Source organism: Lepisma saccharinum, chromosome 2 (genome assembly GCF_977018435.1).
Source record: "Lepisma saccharinum chromosome 2, izLepSacc3.1, whole genome shotgun sequence".
In the NCBI taxonomy this organism is placed as follows: Eukaryota; Metazoa; Arthropoda; class Insecta; order Zygentoma; family Lepismatidae; genus Lepisma; species Lepisma saccharinum.
In genome coordinates, this window is record NC_139230.1 from 181,475,236 (window position 1) to 181,494,352 (window position 19,117).

General features: G+C 40.1%; 1 protein-coding gene across 3 annotated transcripts in view; it reads left to right on the forward strand.

The window, feature by feature from the left end:
• Window positions 1–19,117, forward strand: part of LOC145984217 (patched domain-containing protein 3-like) — a 235,198-nt gene that overhangs the window by 107,027 nt on the left and 109,054 nt on the right. For 2 of the 3 annotated variants that reach the window (XM_083117775.1, XM_083117774.1), the window contains one exon: window positions 14,660–14,906. The exons of the other annotated variant lie outside the window; for it this stretch is intronic. In XM_083117775.1, the coding sequence (XP_082973901.1) occupies window positions 14,660–14,906 (247 nt within the window). The remainder of the gene's footprint in view (window positions 1–14,659; window positions 14,907–19,117) is intronic. 3 annotated transcript variants of the gene reach the window in all.

Here is a 19,117-nt window from a genome sequence, read left to right on the forward strand (position 1 = left end):
CATCCAGAGGCCACTCGTCTCGGGAATCAAACTTCTGCGTCCCGTATGGCAGTCGGACGTCTTACTTGACTGGATACTGGAAATAGAAAAAGAAACAACGTTTCCATTACTGTAGAGTAAATAAGTATGGACGAAGTACATTTGGGGCGTAAGCAGTGGCGTCGCCAGAAATTTTTCTTGGGGTGGGTCCAAGGGTGGATAAAATATCTTTAGGTGGGCTCTGGTTTGGTGGTCATGCCCAGGACCGGCGCTGGGAATTTTTCAAGGGGGAGGGACGTTCATGAACGTTGTGCTCTACTAGAGCATTCTTGTTCGTGGCTCAAATTCATACTTATAATGCAATTATTACAAATATTTTGTATGTAATTTTTATGAATGTTGAAAATTCGGCACATAAATTTCATGTATTTTGTAAAAAGAAAATGAATATTTTAAAAATAAAGCGAAATAAGCTTTCATCGATTAAAGAAAAGCTTCTCCATGCTTCATTCATCATCAGCCTATATACGAAAAAGCGAGGTGCGGAAATAAGAAAGTACACAAATAAAATGAAGCAAAATGTTTTATCTGTAAGAATCGAAGTTTTGCCTTGATTGCCTCCCTATCTCGCAGTACCGAAATAGAGAACGTATGCAGCACCCTATCCATCCGAATAGTGTGATATTTATTTACCATTCGTTCCAAAATTTAATAGCTACAATTTTGTCGAGTCATCCTCAAATCACGTCGATTCAATATAGCCTACTTATATTCAACAACATCCTTGGAAAAAAAAAAACTAAACTAAATACAGCCAGTCGACTTTTCTCTTGAAAATTGCATATTCATTCTGTGACCTATCCTTTCTTCTCACTTAATCTAGCTCTGTTCTATTATTTATAAGGAGTACACTCGAACTTGAGTACACGTCAACTTTAAAATTGCTTTCTTCATCAATACGAAGTAATCAAATTCTGACCTTAAAGCTTGTGTTTGGGTTTATGGTAGAATTTCTCGACTGAGATCTAAAGTCAGATATGTTTGTTATTTCTCATGTATCACATTCGGCAAAGCATTTTCGTAATTTTGGAGTCCCAGGTCATGTGATTCGCGATAATCCTTTCCTCGTCCTTTTTTTCTGGTACCAGTAACCTTTAGTAGCGGGAAGAGCAAAGTAATGACGTAACGCAGGAGTAAACAATCTCCCAGTGCGCTTGTACTCGTAATGTATCGTTATTCGATGCGAAAATAAAATGTAAATCGCATAACTGATGGTGGGGGGTTTGGGAGCATCACACTGGTCGATGTGCTCCAGCGCCGAGATCGTTTGGGGAAGCATCTAGGCAATGCCAGGGAAGGCCATATCAGATGCACCGTTGGGAAATTGAACTGGACGATGAAGCTGATAAATTTGGAATACAAAGAAAACTTAGTTTATTTAAATAGCCGTTGTTCGTGGCACGATCTTTCTTAAATGTCTTGTGAACTGCTCGATAAAGAAAGTTTTCAACTTCAGAAGGCTGCATGCAAAAGCAGACTGCATGGTGGAACAGAACATCGATCCAGTTCGGGTGAAGGATCTAGGAAGTGCGAGGACGGTGCAGGCGCACTTACTCTGGGTGCCCGTGTACTTCATTTGGCGACAGTTGCGGGACAAGAGAAAGACAATGCCTTCAAACTGTAATTACGCGTCCTTGTATGTTATGTTTCAATGCAAATGATTTGTCTCAGAACACGGAACATTAACATTGCACAATACCAGTGATAAAATACAGTTATGCATTTCCGTTAGGATTCACGGTAAAATAACCATTCGGTTGAATGGTTAGCTTGGGGGGGGGGGAAGGTGACTCTAAAGCAATCTTTTTGAAATTCAATGTTAGGTGAATAAATATCGTGTCATTTTAGTTGAAATGTCGTTAAATCTTTAGCGTTATTTTCAGAATAGTAGGTTTATAATGGGTAACATTGATAATTTAATACAATATATTTTCACGGTTATCTCCACACTAAAAATTGGAGAAAAACAAAAACATATCACATACTCTTTAAGCCAACCTCCGTGGCGGAGCGGTTAGCATAGCGCGCTACGTTAGGAGTCCCGGGTTCGAATCTAGGCATGGGTGCTCTTTGTGAATGTCCCTTCATCAATTTCATCATACCACTCATTCTCATCGTCGCGACTAGTCAAAAGTGGCAGAAAAGCGACCCTAAATAATACAAATGAAAATCAAATCACATGTTCTTTAATTAACACAGCTTAATCTGGTTTTGCCTGTTATTGATTAAAGACGATAAAAACATAACGACGTAAACTGCAAAAGCGGAAATTATGTTTGAAACTTTAACCGCTATCGGAAGAGAACTTTTTCCAACTTAACAAATAAGTAAGAATGTCGACAGTGCTCGTATATATGCTTGTATAATCGGTGGCTGATAATTCCACAGACCACTTCGGGACTCCCGGATAACGTAGTGGTAACGTTGTCTGCCTTGTAACCAAGCACCCCCGGGATGGATTGCCGGTCAAAGCACATTGGACAGTGGATTCCTATTTAAACTGTGGGTTCTGTCCCGATTTGCCTATCTTAAGCCTTTAAGTGGACTTACAACAAGTAAGTCTGGTACAATTAGGATCCAAGAACTGAAACAATTTCAATTTCTAGCTGTTTATGTGTTGGTCCCCTTCTTATTCCTCCTCAGTAAACGCCTCAGTGTTGGTAAATGTTTTCATTGCACAGGTGCTTTAAATTGTGATGTAGACATGCTGGTCGGCAAATTGTTGCAAACTCTCATTAATTACTCTCCTGCATTCTACGTGTTTTTAATTTTGTATGTTTCTATCTGCAATATTCTTATTTTACGTCGCTTTTTTGCCACTTTTGGCTCACCGATTAAATGTAATTGATAAAGGAACATTCACAAAGAGCACCCATGCCCAGGCCGGGATTCGAACCTGGAACTTCGTAGCGAGCTCGCAAGTCGACAACACGTGTTCTTAAGAAATTGAGTTTTTCGTATACTGGCGTTATCATTAGTTGTTTTATTCATAATTTGTTATACTAGGGCATCAAGCCATTACATGTATTAATATTTTTTAAATGAAATACAGGGTGATTATAAAGTTTCGATCCATTTCTGTGAAAAACAGATATTAGAATCAAACGAATGAGAATGGAAAACCTAACATTTATTAACGCATAATCTATCAAAACTTCTACAGATAATGTAAACGCAACCTCAGAGTAACACATAATCCATCACAGGTTGCACTGAGCCTTATTCCAAATGACCACCCTGCACGTCCACACAAAACTCCCAGCGACGCACCGCTTCACGTAACACCTTTTCTAGAATTGTACATTGCTAGATTATTCTCATTATTGGTTTGATTCTAATATCGGTTTTTCACAGAAATGGATCGAAACTTTATAATCATCCTGTATTGTATGGCTTAATAGTAACCCCCATTATAATAATAAATATTTTCAATGCGTCCTGTGCAGTTAAATTGATAAGTTGAGTAACCTTATACATTTGTAAGTAAGTAGTTTTAGTAAATGCAGGTGAACAGGTTTCAATTGTAATAATTATTTTTTTTGTACGGACGGCATTTCTTGAAGGTGTGAACCCGATATCCCCGACTCCCCTTCCTCAATCTACTTTGATTTAAATCATGAGAAAAATCTTATTCTTTTATAGGTGTTAATCTCGAATACGTTTGATGTCGATTTCGTGCGTCTGTATTGATATTTCTGAGAAATTGAATTTAAGAAACAAGTGTGTCATGACGTGAGATCTGGTGAAATTTAGGCCAATGTATTTTCATCGCAGTTAAGTTATTGGAATCAATATTTTTCGTGTGTGCTGATTCCTATTAACGTCCGTATTTCACAAAATATTTGCCTTGGTTTATTTTGAACTTTACTGCATTGCCCGGCACTGATCTTTATATTTTGAGTTTCGGTATTCGTTGCATTTTATATATACCCAAATACTGGTATCAAAATCAGGTTAACATTTGTCTGTAAATATTTGCTACTCTTATAGGGTTAGGAGATGGCCGAGGGTATATAAAGTGGTTGACTTACTATCTTGCTACTGAAGGTATACGAGCCCTCGGGGAAAAAGCGAAACTTATTCACGTTTCGCTAATTCTCAGTTGTCTAACGGATTAATTACAATTACAATAAACAAAATATGACCTACATGCAAATAATCGCATCGATATCGTCTTGGTATGTCAGACTAAGGCCCGTCTCGATTTTGCACAAGTGTTTCGTTCTCGGTATTGTGTAGGACTGAGCCGATGCCGATGTATGGGTATTGGAAAGTATGGGTTGGAATTCATCTACCGATACCAGCCGTCAGCCGATATTTTCCCGGCATGTTGGCCTTTCACGGGATCCGCAAAGATGCCGCGCGACATTTTTCGCGGAGTGTAATTATCCTGGAAATTAAGATTTTTTTTTTATTTTGCACGAAAGACTGTATTTTTTAATTACATAACATCTCTTTTAATATTGCTTGAATATTATAAAGCAAATTTCTTGGTAAATTCACGCACATAATTGGAGAAGAATATTTGCACACCAATATTGGTCAATATTTTGAACAAATTTTAATTATTGTAATTTTCAAGTATTTGTAACTCATCGGCGAGAGTATCGGCATCGGTTCAAAGTGGTATCGGCTGAGCTCTAGTATTGTCGAAAAGTCTCTAAGGGTCAGGTCACGGTAACATCCCAATTGATCATGATTTAACCAAAAAAATCGTTAAATTGAAAGTTTGCGAAACAGGGATGCTATTTTTAATATTCATAAACGCAGTAGCCAATCGTCAATAACATTCATATCCCATACATAACGTACAGGTTCACATAGTTTTACTGAAGGTCTATCGCGAAGTTTGTTCAGTCTAAAGTCCATTTTTCTTCGTCACGATGTACGCTCGTGTCAAGTAACAAGTCTAGAAGAAAGTAAAGACATTGTGTAAGACTCAAGTGCCATTATGCTCTCTAGCAAAAAGCTTTTTTAACTTCTGGAAGCAGAAGGGGCACTGGTCTTCCATTTGAAAGACCAATCTTCAAGTCTACCGTAAAGAAGAAAACAAGGTACTTTTCAAATAAAATTCCACTGAATCATGTACGAATCCTTCACATGCTAATATTTGTTTGAGTTGAAGTTAATGGAACGGGTGACATGGAGTTTGATTCACTCGAAACGTTAGATTTTCTTAAGAAATTCTTATTTCGTCCTATTTTTTTCTTATACTATTATCAATGGAGCGATTAATCGACGATAGTAGAAACGCGACAGGTAGGCCTATATATTGCAAATCGGTTAAAAAGATTAGGAACAGAAAAAGTTGGTGGCAAGTTCAAATAGGTTTCCTACAAAAAACAGTGAAATTTTAATCTGCAATAAAGCTGAAAGTGGGACATGTTATCAAACCGATAGCGAAGAGTTCCGGGAAAATGTCTCGCAAAGGGTGCTCATTACAAAACTAAGTGAGGTGAAAGTATTCACTAATAATTGGGTGACATTCGTGGTGTGAACATAAGAGAGGAGATAGGACTTTGCTCAAATATATGGATTCATTGCTTTGGTTTATTTTACTTCGCTTTTCTGCCACTTTTGGTTAATCGCGAAAATTGAGTGATGACGTTGATGAAGGGACACTCGCGAAGAACGTTCATGGCCAGGCCGGGATTCGAACCCTGGACCTCGGACGTCGTAGCGCGCTTTGATAACCACTACGCCATGAAGGTCGGTTGAACCAAGCCAGAGATGTATAAAGTACTGCGCTTGTTTATGAAATTAAATTGAGGAATATTCCGGATTGAAGATATTTATAACTAATGAACGGAAGGCATAGTATCTAATGGCTATCATGTTGAACTCAAATGGTCTTGGATTCGATTCCTGGGTGAGGCGGAGTTTAGTGGATCGGACCCCAGTTTCATAAAGTGGGCCCAATGTCAACCTGAAATAAACTCTGCTTAATTTTAGTCCCTTGTCTGCTAGAAAGGAGTTGAGAGGCAGTAAGATATGATGAAAAAACAATTGTATACATTTACTTTTCAAAATTCACACAGTTGAAACTCTGCCAGTCCGAAATGATGTTGAAAACAATTTACAACATTAAGGTGCTTTTTAATGCAGAGGGGTGAAAATAAGCATATTGCAAAATCTAACTATAGATTATTTTCTTCATGTTCGCTTATTTACAAATGAAAAAAAAGTATGGCAGAAACAAGTACCAAACTTAAAAACAACTGAAGTTCAGACAGCTCAAACGGAATGCCCTTTGTGTGTTCTTGCATAAGCTTTCGATGTACAGTCACCGGCAATAAAAACGGAACACCTAGATCCTGAAATACTTCGCTTCTTTAATGGCGTTATGTGTGTTGCCTAACTCTACGGTTGTGGCATAACTTGACATTGAAAATTTGCTACTAAAATCCATTCAACGCCGAAGAGTTAGGCAACACACAATACCTTGCGGGGAAGCGAGTATTTCAGGAGTTAGATGTTCCATTTTTATTACCGGGGACTGATGTATATTGTATATATGTCCCACACCGTGGCCGTGAGGTCCAAGGCGTCATGGTCTGGGCTCCGGCTACGGGACGTGCGCGGGTTCGAGTCTCCTGGGGGGGGAGGGGACGTAACAACTGTTCTCCTGAGATTTCGGCCTGTAAGGTACCGGTGGCCACCTACCATCGTCAGCAAATTGGGGAGCCACGAATGAGTAGCGTAATACCGGCACGGAAACATACAACAACTACCGGTAGTTCGTCGTGCTGACCACACGTCACCCCGTTTCTTGTTGGATGATCTCCCACGTCGGCAGGTGGGAGTGAGGCTGGCAGTCGGTAGGTAGGCCCTGACCGTAATGGGCTGTTGCGCCACGGGTTATTTTTATTTATATTATTTACTGATGCGAGAAATTTATGTAATTTCTCACTAGAAAAGTAGTACGCGTAACACTGGCGAGAGAGTTACTGAATGCGCTACACCGCAGCAAAGATTGAGTTCAAGTGCATGTGAAGAACAGTTTATGTGCAAAGAATCTCTTTCCTTGTATATGCCCGTGTAAAGTCACGGGCACTTCTGGGTCACTCAATTCACTTTCAATAGAATCGCTACAACCAAGAGGTGTCAGTGACTGTACCTGATCACTCCAGGTATCTTAGAACTCCGAACGGTCATGATTCTTACTCACAAATTTATATTTCATGTAGATGTGTGTATGTGTGACAAATAATTTAAACATTTGAACGTTTTTCATATCTTTTATGTTTTCCAAACACATTTATGTAACAAAAGTGATTATTTTTTGCAAACACGTTTATGTAACAATAGTGCTTCATTTGTGAAGGTGGGTTTACACTCTCAGGGCACTTTCTAGTCACGGATTTTTGTGCATAGAGTGCTGACCATTGCATTTGTTTATCTTATCCATTTCAGCATTCATCTAAACTCGAAACTCACCATTGAAGGCAGTATAACACGGTGTAAAAGCACAAACAAATTATGAAACAAACACACATGAACAATAGTATCACTTCAATTTATGAAGGTATATTCTTTAAGATTTCAGATATCGCATATTTGACTGCTGTTCAGCAAATTAATGTACATGCAAATTAAAGTGGCAAGCCTCAGTTTCGATAAAATATGGTAAAGAATTATAATTATTTAAATGATATAAATAGTCTTTTTAACTTTTAAATAATCTTAAATTTGATAACCAATATACCAGGGCTATGCAAACGTTGGAACATATCACGCTTACATAGCTCCAATCCGACCCTGCAAAAGAGGTTCACATGGACTCTCACAGTGTGAACACCACGTTATACACTCTACCCTGCTTTGGCTTGTTCACTGTAAAATTCCACCGATATAAATTACTGTTCTCCATTGTTATTAGCCTTTCCTTCTTACAGTACATTTGTCTCTGCAAAGGTTTCTCCCATGAAATTATGGGTTTTAATCGGTGTAGTCCCATCTTGTTGCCGTTGTTCATGATGAAGAGCCGCCGAAAAGATACTCCCTGTTGCTGCAGACAGAAATGTCAAACGGTCGTTTCGTGAGTCACTGCAGTTTATATTAAAGTAGGTGCGCCACCCCTGGAAATCTCGGAACCTAAATTTGGCCGCGAATCGACCGGACACGTAGATAGGTTCTCTAGTTGCAGACTCGCCCACATTGGCATGAATTTCTAATAAAGCAAATACATTTTAATATTTCTTTCTCAACTATAGTCCGGATTTATCAAGGCAAATACATAAATATAATAAAATTGGCAGGCAGTAACATCTAATCATTGTTCAAAGCGCTACGAAGCCAGATATCCCAGGAATGTATGTATGTATGTGTATATATATATATATATATATATATATATATATATATATATGCATGTGTATATATTATGTGTGTGTGCGTGCAAAATTTGTTTTGTAGGTATCGCTTCAGAATATACTTGAGTTATAGTCTGGTTTTTAAATATAGGCCTTGTTAGGTACTTGATGCTGAAAACCTATAACTACTTGCCTAGAGGTAAACTTAAAGCAGATAAGAAAATGTAATGAGCAGAATAAAAATAATTAAATCTGTCTATCTTTAAAAGTTATTCTTGAAGGAATGTTTTTGGAGTATTTTAAAAAGCAAACTAATATATGAACGTGCCGCACATTTTTCCAAACATGGCGTATAGTTGTTTGAAGTTACACTGGAACTGCTATGTTGAAGATGTGAACCGAAACACATTTTTAACCTTCCTTCGGGAAGGCTTCAATTGGATATAAAAAGTTATTGAACTTAAATAGTAACTGCCATGTATTTATACTTAAGAGTAAATGTTGGAACTCCCAGATAGTGTCCTGGTTAATACTATCGCTTTATCAAGGGGTCCCGGGTTCACTTTCCGGTGGAGGCACATTTTGGTTCGGATGCACTTTACTGTAAGCATTGTCCTAATTAGATTATCTGTGCGTAAAGTGGATTCAACGAAAACAAACTTTGCCAAAAGTAAATTTACTGCAAGAACGGTAATTCCAAAGACTGTATAGGAGTCCCGGGTGCGAATACCGGCATGGGTGTTCATTGTGAGTGTCCCTTCATTAATTTCACCTGTAGCTTCACTCATCCTCACTATTAGCAAAAGTGGCAGAAAAGCGAAGTAAAATAAAACAATTTTAACTGGACAGCTTAAGAAAGGTTTAATTCTCAACAGTCGGTGCAATGTTCGATATATCTGTTTGAGAGGGCAATAAATTATAAACCTACTTAAACGGTAGCAAGTAGAATTGTCTAAAAGATGTAAGCAATATGTATGCCTGAAATTGAGAGTATGGCTCAAACCCTTCAATTCAGGCAACCAAAATCGCACAACAAACTGGCGGTTTGCATGCCCTTAAGAGTTCAGTCGATGACAATCATAACAAATCACTTATGTCCTGGCCGGGACTCAAACCATAGTTATTAAAGGGTCCAGGAATTTTAAATAAATTCAATTCCGGTCCAGGGGAGAAAATCAGCAAGCGTAAATGGGTTCTGTACCGTAAAGAACCTTTCTATGTGTAAAGTATTTAAATTCGGTCCAGGAACCTTTTTTTTCGGATCAGCTTAAATACGGTCTAAGTTCCGTACTGAAATGAAACAATAAGCAACTTGGACCAAATTCAAATTTTGCAAGAGAAAAAAAGGTTCCGGTCCGGTTACGTAACCCAATAGAGCCCATTAGAATTCATGGGTTCCTGGACCTTCAACAACCCTGACTCAACCTAGAACCTTCGTCGGTGAACTTATGATAATGCAATCATTCTTCCTCATCGTCACGAATAACCCACAGTGACAGAAAAAGGGACGTTATTTAACAAAAAATTCCGAACATATACATATTTAAATATTCAGTATGTATAAGCGGGTGGCCGTGGTGGCTCAGTCGGTAACGCGTCTGACTAGCATGCTAAAGGTCCCGGGTTCGATCCCCGGCCGGTTCAAATCCGGGAACTTTTCTAACGATGGAAGCGGCCCCGGCGCCCACCCAGCGTCGAATAACATGGGTACCTGGGGGAAACCCTGGGGGGTAAAGGCGGTCAGGGGCGTGATGCTGATCACATCACCCCCATTCACGACCGGATCAAGAAAGTGTGGGGCGTTACTCCCACACCCCCTATACGCCTTAATGGCGTGGTGCTATGCACAGGGGATCACTTTACCTTTTTTTACCTTTTGTATGTATAAGCGAAGAATACATTCTTTATGTAATACAATTTTTTCTATATATTGCAAAATAATAGAACCATAAGCCTGATACCGATTTTGGGAGGCAAGGCACTTTTTGACCCCCTCTCAAATTCAAGAGGATCGTTCATGTTAATCTTGCCGCCCGCCCAACCACCCAAATGTATTTGAAGTTGGCACCACTGAAACCAACATCCTCCGTCATTTTTAATGAGATGAAGGTTGCCAGTCACAGGCGGCATTTCGGCCCTGGGAAGAAAAAGCATGCAACGGTAATAAAAAATGCACACACTGTTCTGCTGTGGGCGATTTCATGAGTCAGCTATTGTCTATCCCGGATTCGGCGCCTTCTTCCAGTTTATATATCCTAAATCGCCCCGCAGGGAACATAGACACAGATTGTGAACTTTCATTTTTAAATCGCAGCACTGAAGATCAAAGCAATGTGCTTCACATCTGACGAGGTGGAAGGTTTAAAAAAGCTTATTCTGTGCGCACATCTTGTAAATATAGGTTCTGCAGTCACTGGTCCTAACGTCACGACTCTGGAACATTTGATTGGTTAGCAACATCAGGGTGATCAAATGGTGTAGCCATAAAATAAAATTGCAAATTTCGAAATATGCTGCTTCGGAAAATTGCCAATGGGGTATCGTTCGCATCTTCTGTCGATTTATCTTATTTTCATCGTGGGTCTTTTGCCCTTATTTTCAGAGTTTGTTAGTGCTTTCTGGCCTCTTGAATCAGTCTGTAAGTTAGACCACAATTTTTCTTTCCATTTCCTATCTCCCCCTGACTTTGTTCTCTTCGCCCCCACTGACTTTGTTCTCGTCGCCCCCACTGACTTTGTTCTCGTCGCCCCCACTGACTTTGTTCTCGTCGCCCCCACTGACTTTGTTCTCGTCGCCCCCACTGACTTTGTTCTCGTACCCTTCTATGGTTTCTTAGCTAAAGAGTCTCCCCGGATGCGCAGTGGTAACGTCGTCGCCTTGTCTCGTAATGAACTGGTTCCTGGTTCGATACCCCGGTGGAGGAATATAGTGGTTCGGATCCAACTTTAAACTGTAGGTCCAGTACCGATTAGCCTATCTGTGCATAAAGTGGACTTAAAACTCCAAAGCCCTTAGCTAAATACACTATTGTGGTAATAGCAGTTGGAATTTCAATTCAAGTGGACTGACTGTAGGTATTTACTAATTCAACATCTAATTGATTGATTTGCTTTATTTTACTTCGCTTTCTGTGCCACTTTTGGCTAACTTGCGAAGATGGGGATGAGTGATGATATGATGAAATTGATGGACACTCACAAACATCCATGCCCAGGCCAGGATTCGAACCCGGGATCCCCAACATCTAATCAAACATTTGCTTGCTGTTATGCAAGGATACAGATGCGTCACTTAAATCTGTAAAATCTTGGGGGTACCTTATATACGAGATGGATTACGCAAAATCATATTGCAATATCATGGTCAATATGAAGTTATTAGGGATTATCCTAATGAGCCTTTTTGCAGGTCTCTTACAGTATAGTACTTGCACGCCTCCATTTGGCAACCAAATTAAACCTTTGGTAGTAATCAATGCTCAAAGTGGGGGAGGATGCGGAGGGATGGCATCCCCTAGCTAGCAAAATTTTCGCAAAGCATCCCCCCCAGCTGTCTCATTGCCAGCATGTTATACTACCTATAATAGAAGCATCCCCAGCTAACCCCAAGGTCGCGACCAATCATCCCCCAGCTAATATTTTCACTTCAGGCGCTGGTAGTAATACTCCTCAACATATTAATATTTGATCATTGATATTCTTCTTGACTTTACGCGAATGTCTCGGACACAGTCCTTCGAATTATATTGCAAGAACTCCAGGATAGTTAAAAGTTGTAATACGGAAGGTTTGGGCTCCCGCGTAGTCCAACAGTTTCGAGTTTGATCCCTGGCGGGAGCTCCAAATTTTTGGTGTTGATGCAGCCAGCATCGTGATGACAATTGTCAGCCTTGGGCCTCGAAAGCGTGTTGAGCCACAGAGAATAGTTTTAGTATGGAAATATTAGATTGTGTTTACAAAAAAAGCCACTAAATCATAGCGTAGAATCCATATTTATTGTCCATTTACAGAACTAATCGAAATAACATGAACATTCAAAAATTTTAAGTGGTAAAAATGTTGTGGAACGGCTGAAAGGCAGATAGAAGACAATTGCATACAAATATTACAACGTGATTAAGAAATGGTTTGATTGTGTTATAAACCTGTAATTTCAAATTTTATATACAGGAATAATTAATCCTAATTTACATATAAGCGAACGACAAGAAATATCGTCAGACAGAAAAATCATTTACAGAATCTTTACTATTTTCATTCGATCTGATAATTTCGTGAAGTCTCAATTTACCATGTTGCCACAATATCACCAAAAGTCTGTGGACACTCTCCAAGTACTGAGTGTTGCATCTGATACACGTCCAATTCAAAATAACAGTCACAAATTCTAATCTTTATCTTTACCCTTAATTCACGAGGTGACTACATTGTGACTTACATAACGATGTGCGGTAGGTTAGACGTTGTAAGCCCATAGTGTACTATAACTCATGAATGACGTATTGAGACTAAATAGAGAGGTGACTCAGGAAGGTTATGCCATTGGCTGGGCTTCTGCGCTGGGCGAGCGAGAAGTTTAGCGTGGCAGATCCTTGCTGACTGGGGGAGACTTTGGACGAACTGGACCCAGGCTGGACAGGCTGAGTATACTGCATTACCGTTTATCACCCTTTTTGGGCCTGCATGGCCGGGTGTAATTTACCTAAAGTTCATATAGATAATTTTACTTCTTAAAAGGGCAAGAGAAGGATTTTGTTTTTTTTTTGTATTATTTTTTTTCGTAGATTGCTCCGGGTCATGTTGGCTGTGGGGGTTTTGGGCGGGACTGCGGTTGGCTCTGACTCTTGTAGCCGTTACTTACTGACTGGTGACAATCAAATGGGACGAACTGTACTATTTTAACGGGGAGATAATCCTTAGAAATTTCTGTTGAGTTAACTAAATTTGGAAAGTATAAGTAATAATATTATTTGTAATAAAGATTATGTGTTAATGAATATTAAGTTTAAATTGTATACTTTAAGTACCTAATATATGATCATTACGTTCCACTGCGCCGATAAGACAATCCTAGTCTCACTTCTTTAGTATTAAAGGGGAAACAAGAGACGTAGAGGATTATAACGTCTAATTTTAAATGTATTTTTGTTCGAAAGTAATGGATATTGGTTGAACCATTGTAGTTAAAAATGTATTTGGGTGATTCTTCAAGCATACTATACAGATTCCTTATTTTGTAAACATGCCACTCGTGCGCGTGAATCAATGCCAATAAATTACGCTACTCACTGTACGTCAGCAGTGCCATGCATGTCACTTATTTGTCATTCTTATGGGCAAAAGTACGCACTAGAGCTCCAAATGTTTCAGCCCATACCTCGTTTCTGGCTTCTCAGACCCTAGGTTCCGTATCTCCAACTGTTCAGTTGTGCATCACCTATTTCCTGTTTCGTTTATGCATGCTATTACTGAATCACCCTGTATACACTTAACCATGAACTCATGAGGTGCGATTTCTCAGACCTTTCGGGATCTTTCGCAGTTTATCCAATTTTATCTATCGTAGAGCTACATCTTCCTTTTTACCTTCCGCCAGTAAGCCAGCACAATTCCATGCTCAGTAGCAATCTAGTTGCTGATGGTTGCGGACATCCATGCTCAAGTGAGAGGCTTCTCCGTATCTCGGTACGCTGGCTTCTCCGACCTTAGGTTCCCTATTGCCAGTTCTTCAGTGGTGCAACACATATTTCCTTTTCGCACGATTTTACTGAATCACCATGTATAAGGCGAAAATTAGACCGCATCTAAAATAGGACCAAAGTTCTTGCAATTTTTTTTTATAGTTTTCAAAATATGAATGACATGATCCTTTAACTTCAGTCAAGTTAGGTTCAGGAACTAAAGTTTCTGCTGTGCGTACTTTATTTACTTCTGATTTATCTCTTACATGAAAATTTAAAACGTCATTAAAGTAGTTCTTCCATCTATTTAAAATATCTATTTTAAAACTGATTCAAACGAGTTAAGCTGTAGGAAGGTCAAAACGAAGATGGATGGATAACGTTGAGATGGACCTAAAGGAAATCTACGGAAAAGATTGGATTGATCTTGCCCAGGATAGGGACAGATGGAAGGCATGTGTTGCTGCAGCCATAAACCTTCGGGTTTAAGAATTCTAGAGAGAGAGTTGCAAACATGAGCATCAGAATTTGTGTTAATCATGTATTACATGTATGTACATATTATATATATATATCCCAAATACTTCTCATACTTTATACTGAGCAGGAACCATTCTCTTTCTCGTAGGTTAGGCAGGCTAATCGGAACGCATCCTGTGATAACTCTAGTCATTTCCTTGTTGGTGTGCGCTGCCGCTGGCTCAGGGATCTTATCATGGAAGGAAGAAATACGAGACATGGAGCTGTTCATTCCTCCGTCCTCCACGGTGCGGGAAGATGCGGCGTGGGTCGAGAGTCATTTCAAGAACGACATCAACTACGAGAGCGTGATTGTGGTTGCGGACAACGTGCTTGCACCTGAAGTCATCCTTGCGGTGAGTAGCAATTCCCTTCTCAGGTCTTTTTTTGGTAGCGGGTGGACGATGCGTGAGTTTGGATTTTTATGATTAAAATTTAGGCACGTGCGAGTGGACGTGATTTTGTTTTAATCCAGTAAATTCTTCGGGCCTGCTAAAATGTCAATACTTGCACATTATATTACATTTAGTGGTGTGTTCAGGGGGATGGCGTATTGCAAACCCCTCTCAATTTACTTAGCTTTTGACGAGGGGGACACCATTGAATGAATGCACGAAAATATTGTAAAACATAGCACTGACCAGATGAAAGATGCCACAATTCTCAATTTTTAGACAGTTTCGGATCTCCTCTCAGAGTATTTATTCCCTTCCACACACCGCGCTACGTGGCCTCCCCGATGGCGCATTGTTTGCGTCGTGGCCTTGTAATCAAGGGGTCCCGGGTTCGATACTCGGTGGAGGCACATAGTGGTTCGGATCGCACTTTAAACTGTAGGCCCAGTCCAGATTGGCCTTACTGTGCATAAAGTGGACTTAAAACACGAATTCATCAACAACAACAACAACAACACCGCGCTACGACGCCAGAGGTTCCGGGTTCGAATCCCGGTCTGGGTGTTCTATTGTGCGTTCCTTCATCAATTTCATATCATTCATTCTCATCTTTGCGATTGGCCAAAAGTGGCAGAAGTGCGAAGTAAAATAAACCAAATCAATCAATTATTCCCTTCCACCATTATTCGTGTAAACAAACTATCAAACAAAAAAAAACTGTCACCCATAGATTGGAGACCCAGTAGTACTTTATACTAGAAATGTAAATTACTTTAGCTAGAGCACCAGTGTGTATTCCCGTGTGGAACAATATATATAATGTAGAGTGACGATTTTATCTTAAAAGTAGCAAACCACAAGGGTGGATATCGCAGATATGATGTTGAGGGTACAAACCTAGACTTAGCACTCACCATTCACTGATTTCAGACATGAATTGATTCAAGCCCTTAGAAGCATTTATAACTAATGACAACGATATTCCTTGTCAAGATTTTACACCAGTACAAGCTGTGCAATGCAGACAACTTTTCCCTGTCTGTTTCAAAATTAGACAATCAACGCGAGAAGTCCTTACTGAGGCACGCCCAAGATACAACCTTGAGATCCTCAAAGTAAAGGCGAACCACGGCTGTTTCTTTGTAATCTAGCACATTTTTCCGGTTCATGTTCCTGATAGTTAGAAAGCTAGAGAAGACCGGGTAGAATACAGCTATCAGGAGACCTAAACAAAAATGGTTCACTGGATTCTCATACCATATTTTGGCTGAGATAGGATCGACTTTATACTTGATTCGAAATGCAAGCATTTGTGCTCCAACCTTGATCTTTTGATTGCAAGGTGAATGGCCTTAATGGCTTTTCCAGGAGAGAGTTGATCGGCATAATTTACCAAGAGCAATGAAGGTTTTGTTCTTATCCTGGTTCAGGTATGGACGTTACTTTGTGTTATCCCCTTAGCCGAGAGGTTTTGGAGATTCATCCCTCTTGAAATACACTCGAAATCCCTTGTCAAAATCTCTACCCTATTCTCCATTTTTCTTTATTTACCTTTAGTAATCCTTGTATCATTTATTTATCATTCATCAAAACGACTTAAAAATAAGAAAAGGACAAATACAAAAGACCAGTATCTGAAGCACGTAACATAATATTCAGTGATGTGATCAAGTTGAAGGTTAATGTGGTTTGATTTCCCGTAGGACTTTAAACTAGCGCCGATTTCGATTGTCGCCTTTGTGTAGAGCACGCTTTAATGTCAGGTTTTTTGTTAACGAGTTGGAATATTCCATAAACTGGATATAGACGAGACAGGGGCGTACGCGGAATATGATTTTGGGATACTGAACCATGTTCTAATTATGGGTAGTTTAGTAAGATTCGAGCAATTTGTTTTGATGGTACCTTCACCGTACATGGCACTATTTGGCATAGCAAACGGTAATCTTAAGTAATGAAACATATCCTTCTACGACATACGTTCGGTGCCGCTTGCTGTTTTAATTTATTAATTGTATCCACGTATAGGGCTTAGACTAGTGTAGTGCCGGTTCATTACACGAATAATTTAAAGAAAATAATATTCCCCAAAATATTTTATGCAGCTTATTTTCTCACTGTTTTTATTACGGAGAGGCTGCTGCCTCACACACGTTATTAAGATGAGAAGTTTATATGGCAGTGTGTGCATCATGGCGTCCAAACTTTTTTCCATGCAGGGCCAGTAATTACTTGAACAATTAGTCCTTAGACATATTACGTTTACGCAGAAGATAATGCCGCAAAGCCGACCTCCGTGGCGGAGTGGTTGGTGCAGCGCTCTACGACGGGTGTTCTTTGCGAGTGTCCCTAAATCATTTTCCTCATATCATCACTCGTCGTCGCGATTAGCCAAAGGTGGCAGAAAAGCGACGCTAAATAACAAAAAAATCAAATTGAATCGATAATGCTGCAAAATAAAATTAGAAGTTTTATAATTTTTAAGTACTGGGCGGCTCACGTAAAAAGCCATGGAGCGCCGGATGTGGTCCTTGTGCTGTAGTTTGGACTGCCCTGGTTGTGCGTAATGTCAAATGAAGAAAGAAGAATTTTCTGGTTGATTATATTTACAGTAGCGACTTCAAAAAGTAGGTTAACACAGCGATTAGTTACGCAGTTTTATACGATAAACATTGCATTTCATTCAAAACATCCAACCTCTTTATGTTGTGAAGCGGGCGTCTGCTCTAAATCTCTCTGCTAATACTTCGCAAAACACACAAACACGCGTACACAGACTCTAGACGCTTGCGCACAAAGGAGTTTTCAAAGAGGCCTTGTGCAGGAGGAAAAAATTGTAAATTCAAAAATTTGTCTTCATTACGTTGGTTCGAGAGATGCGCTAATTTTAGATCTGGGGTACCAAGGACGGTGGAGATTGCGTTTGGGAATGCGGAGACGCTCCTTGGTTACCGAATGCAAACATGCGCATGCGCAGAGATGAAGAAAAGGGTGCAGAAGGGAGAGGAGAGGAAGCCCTCCATTCTAGATTCCTTCTCTAATCGTGCTAAGTGATTTGGAAAATATGCTTAAGTGTGTTTATTGACTCCTCAGTGTCTGTCTTCGATGTTCTTTTCAGAAGTTTTTTTTTTTCCTTTCTGCTCAAGTACCTGTGAATTCTTCAAACGTGCTTCGTCATATTTATAAGTTCAATTTTTCCTTTTCCTATTGAATTTGACGTCAGTTTTCGACACCTGTTGTTCTTATGGGGAGGATAAGGAGACAAATCTCGGTCTCGCCTAAAAAAACTGGACGAGTCCGAGATTGCACTTGTAAAAATCGGGACTGGTCCGAGATTGCACTTGTAAAAATCGGGACTGGTCCGAGATTGCACTTGTAAAAATCGGGACTGGTCCGAGATTGCACTTGTAAAAATCGGGACTGGTCCGAGATTGCACTTGTAAAAATCGGGACTGGTCCGAGATTGCACTTGTAAAAATCGGGACTGGTCCGAGATTGCACTTGTAAAAATCGGGACTGGTCCGAGATTGCACTTGTAAAAATCGGGACTGGTCCGAGATTGCACTTGTAAAAATCGGGACTGGTCCGAGATTGCACTTGGAAAAATCGGGACTGGTCCGAGATTGCACTTGGAAAAATCGGGACTGGTCCGAGATTGCACTTGGAAAAATCGGGACTGGTCCGAGATTGCACTTGGAAAAATCGGGACTGGTCCGAGATTGCACTTGGAAAAATCGGGACTGGTCCGGGATTGCACTTGGAAAAATCGGGACTGGTCCGGGATTGCACTTGGAAAAATCGGGACTGGTCCGGGATTGCACTTGGAAAAATCGGGAATGGTCCGGGATTGCACTTGGAAAAATCGGGAATGGTCCGAGATTGCACTTGGAAAAATCGGGACTGGTCCCAGATTGCACTTGGAAAAATCGGGAATGGTCCGAGATTGCACTTGGAAAAATCGGGAATGGTCCGAGATTGCACTTGGAAAAATCGGGACTGGTCCGGGATTGCACTTGGAAAACTCGGGACTGGTCCGGGATTGCACTTGGAAAACTCGGGACTGGTCCGGGATTGCACTTGGAAAACTCGGGACTGGTCCGGGATTGCACTTGGAAAAATCGGGACTGGTCCGGGATTGCACTTGGAAAAATCGGGACTGGTCCGGGATTGCA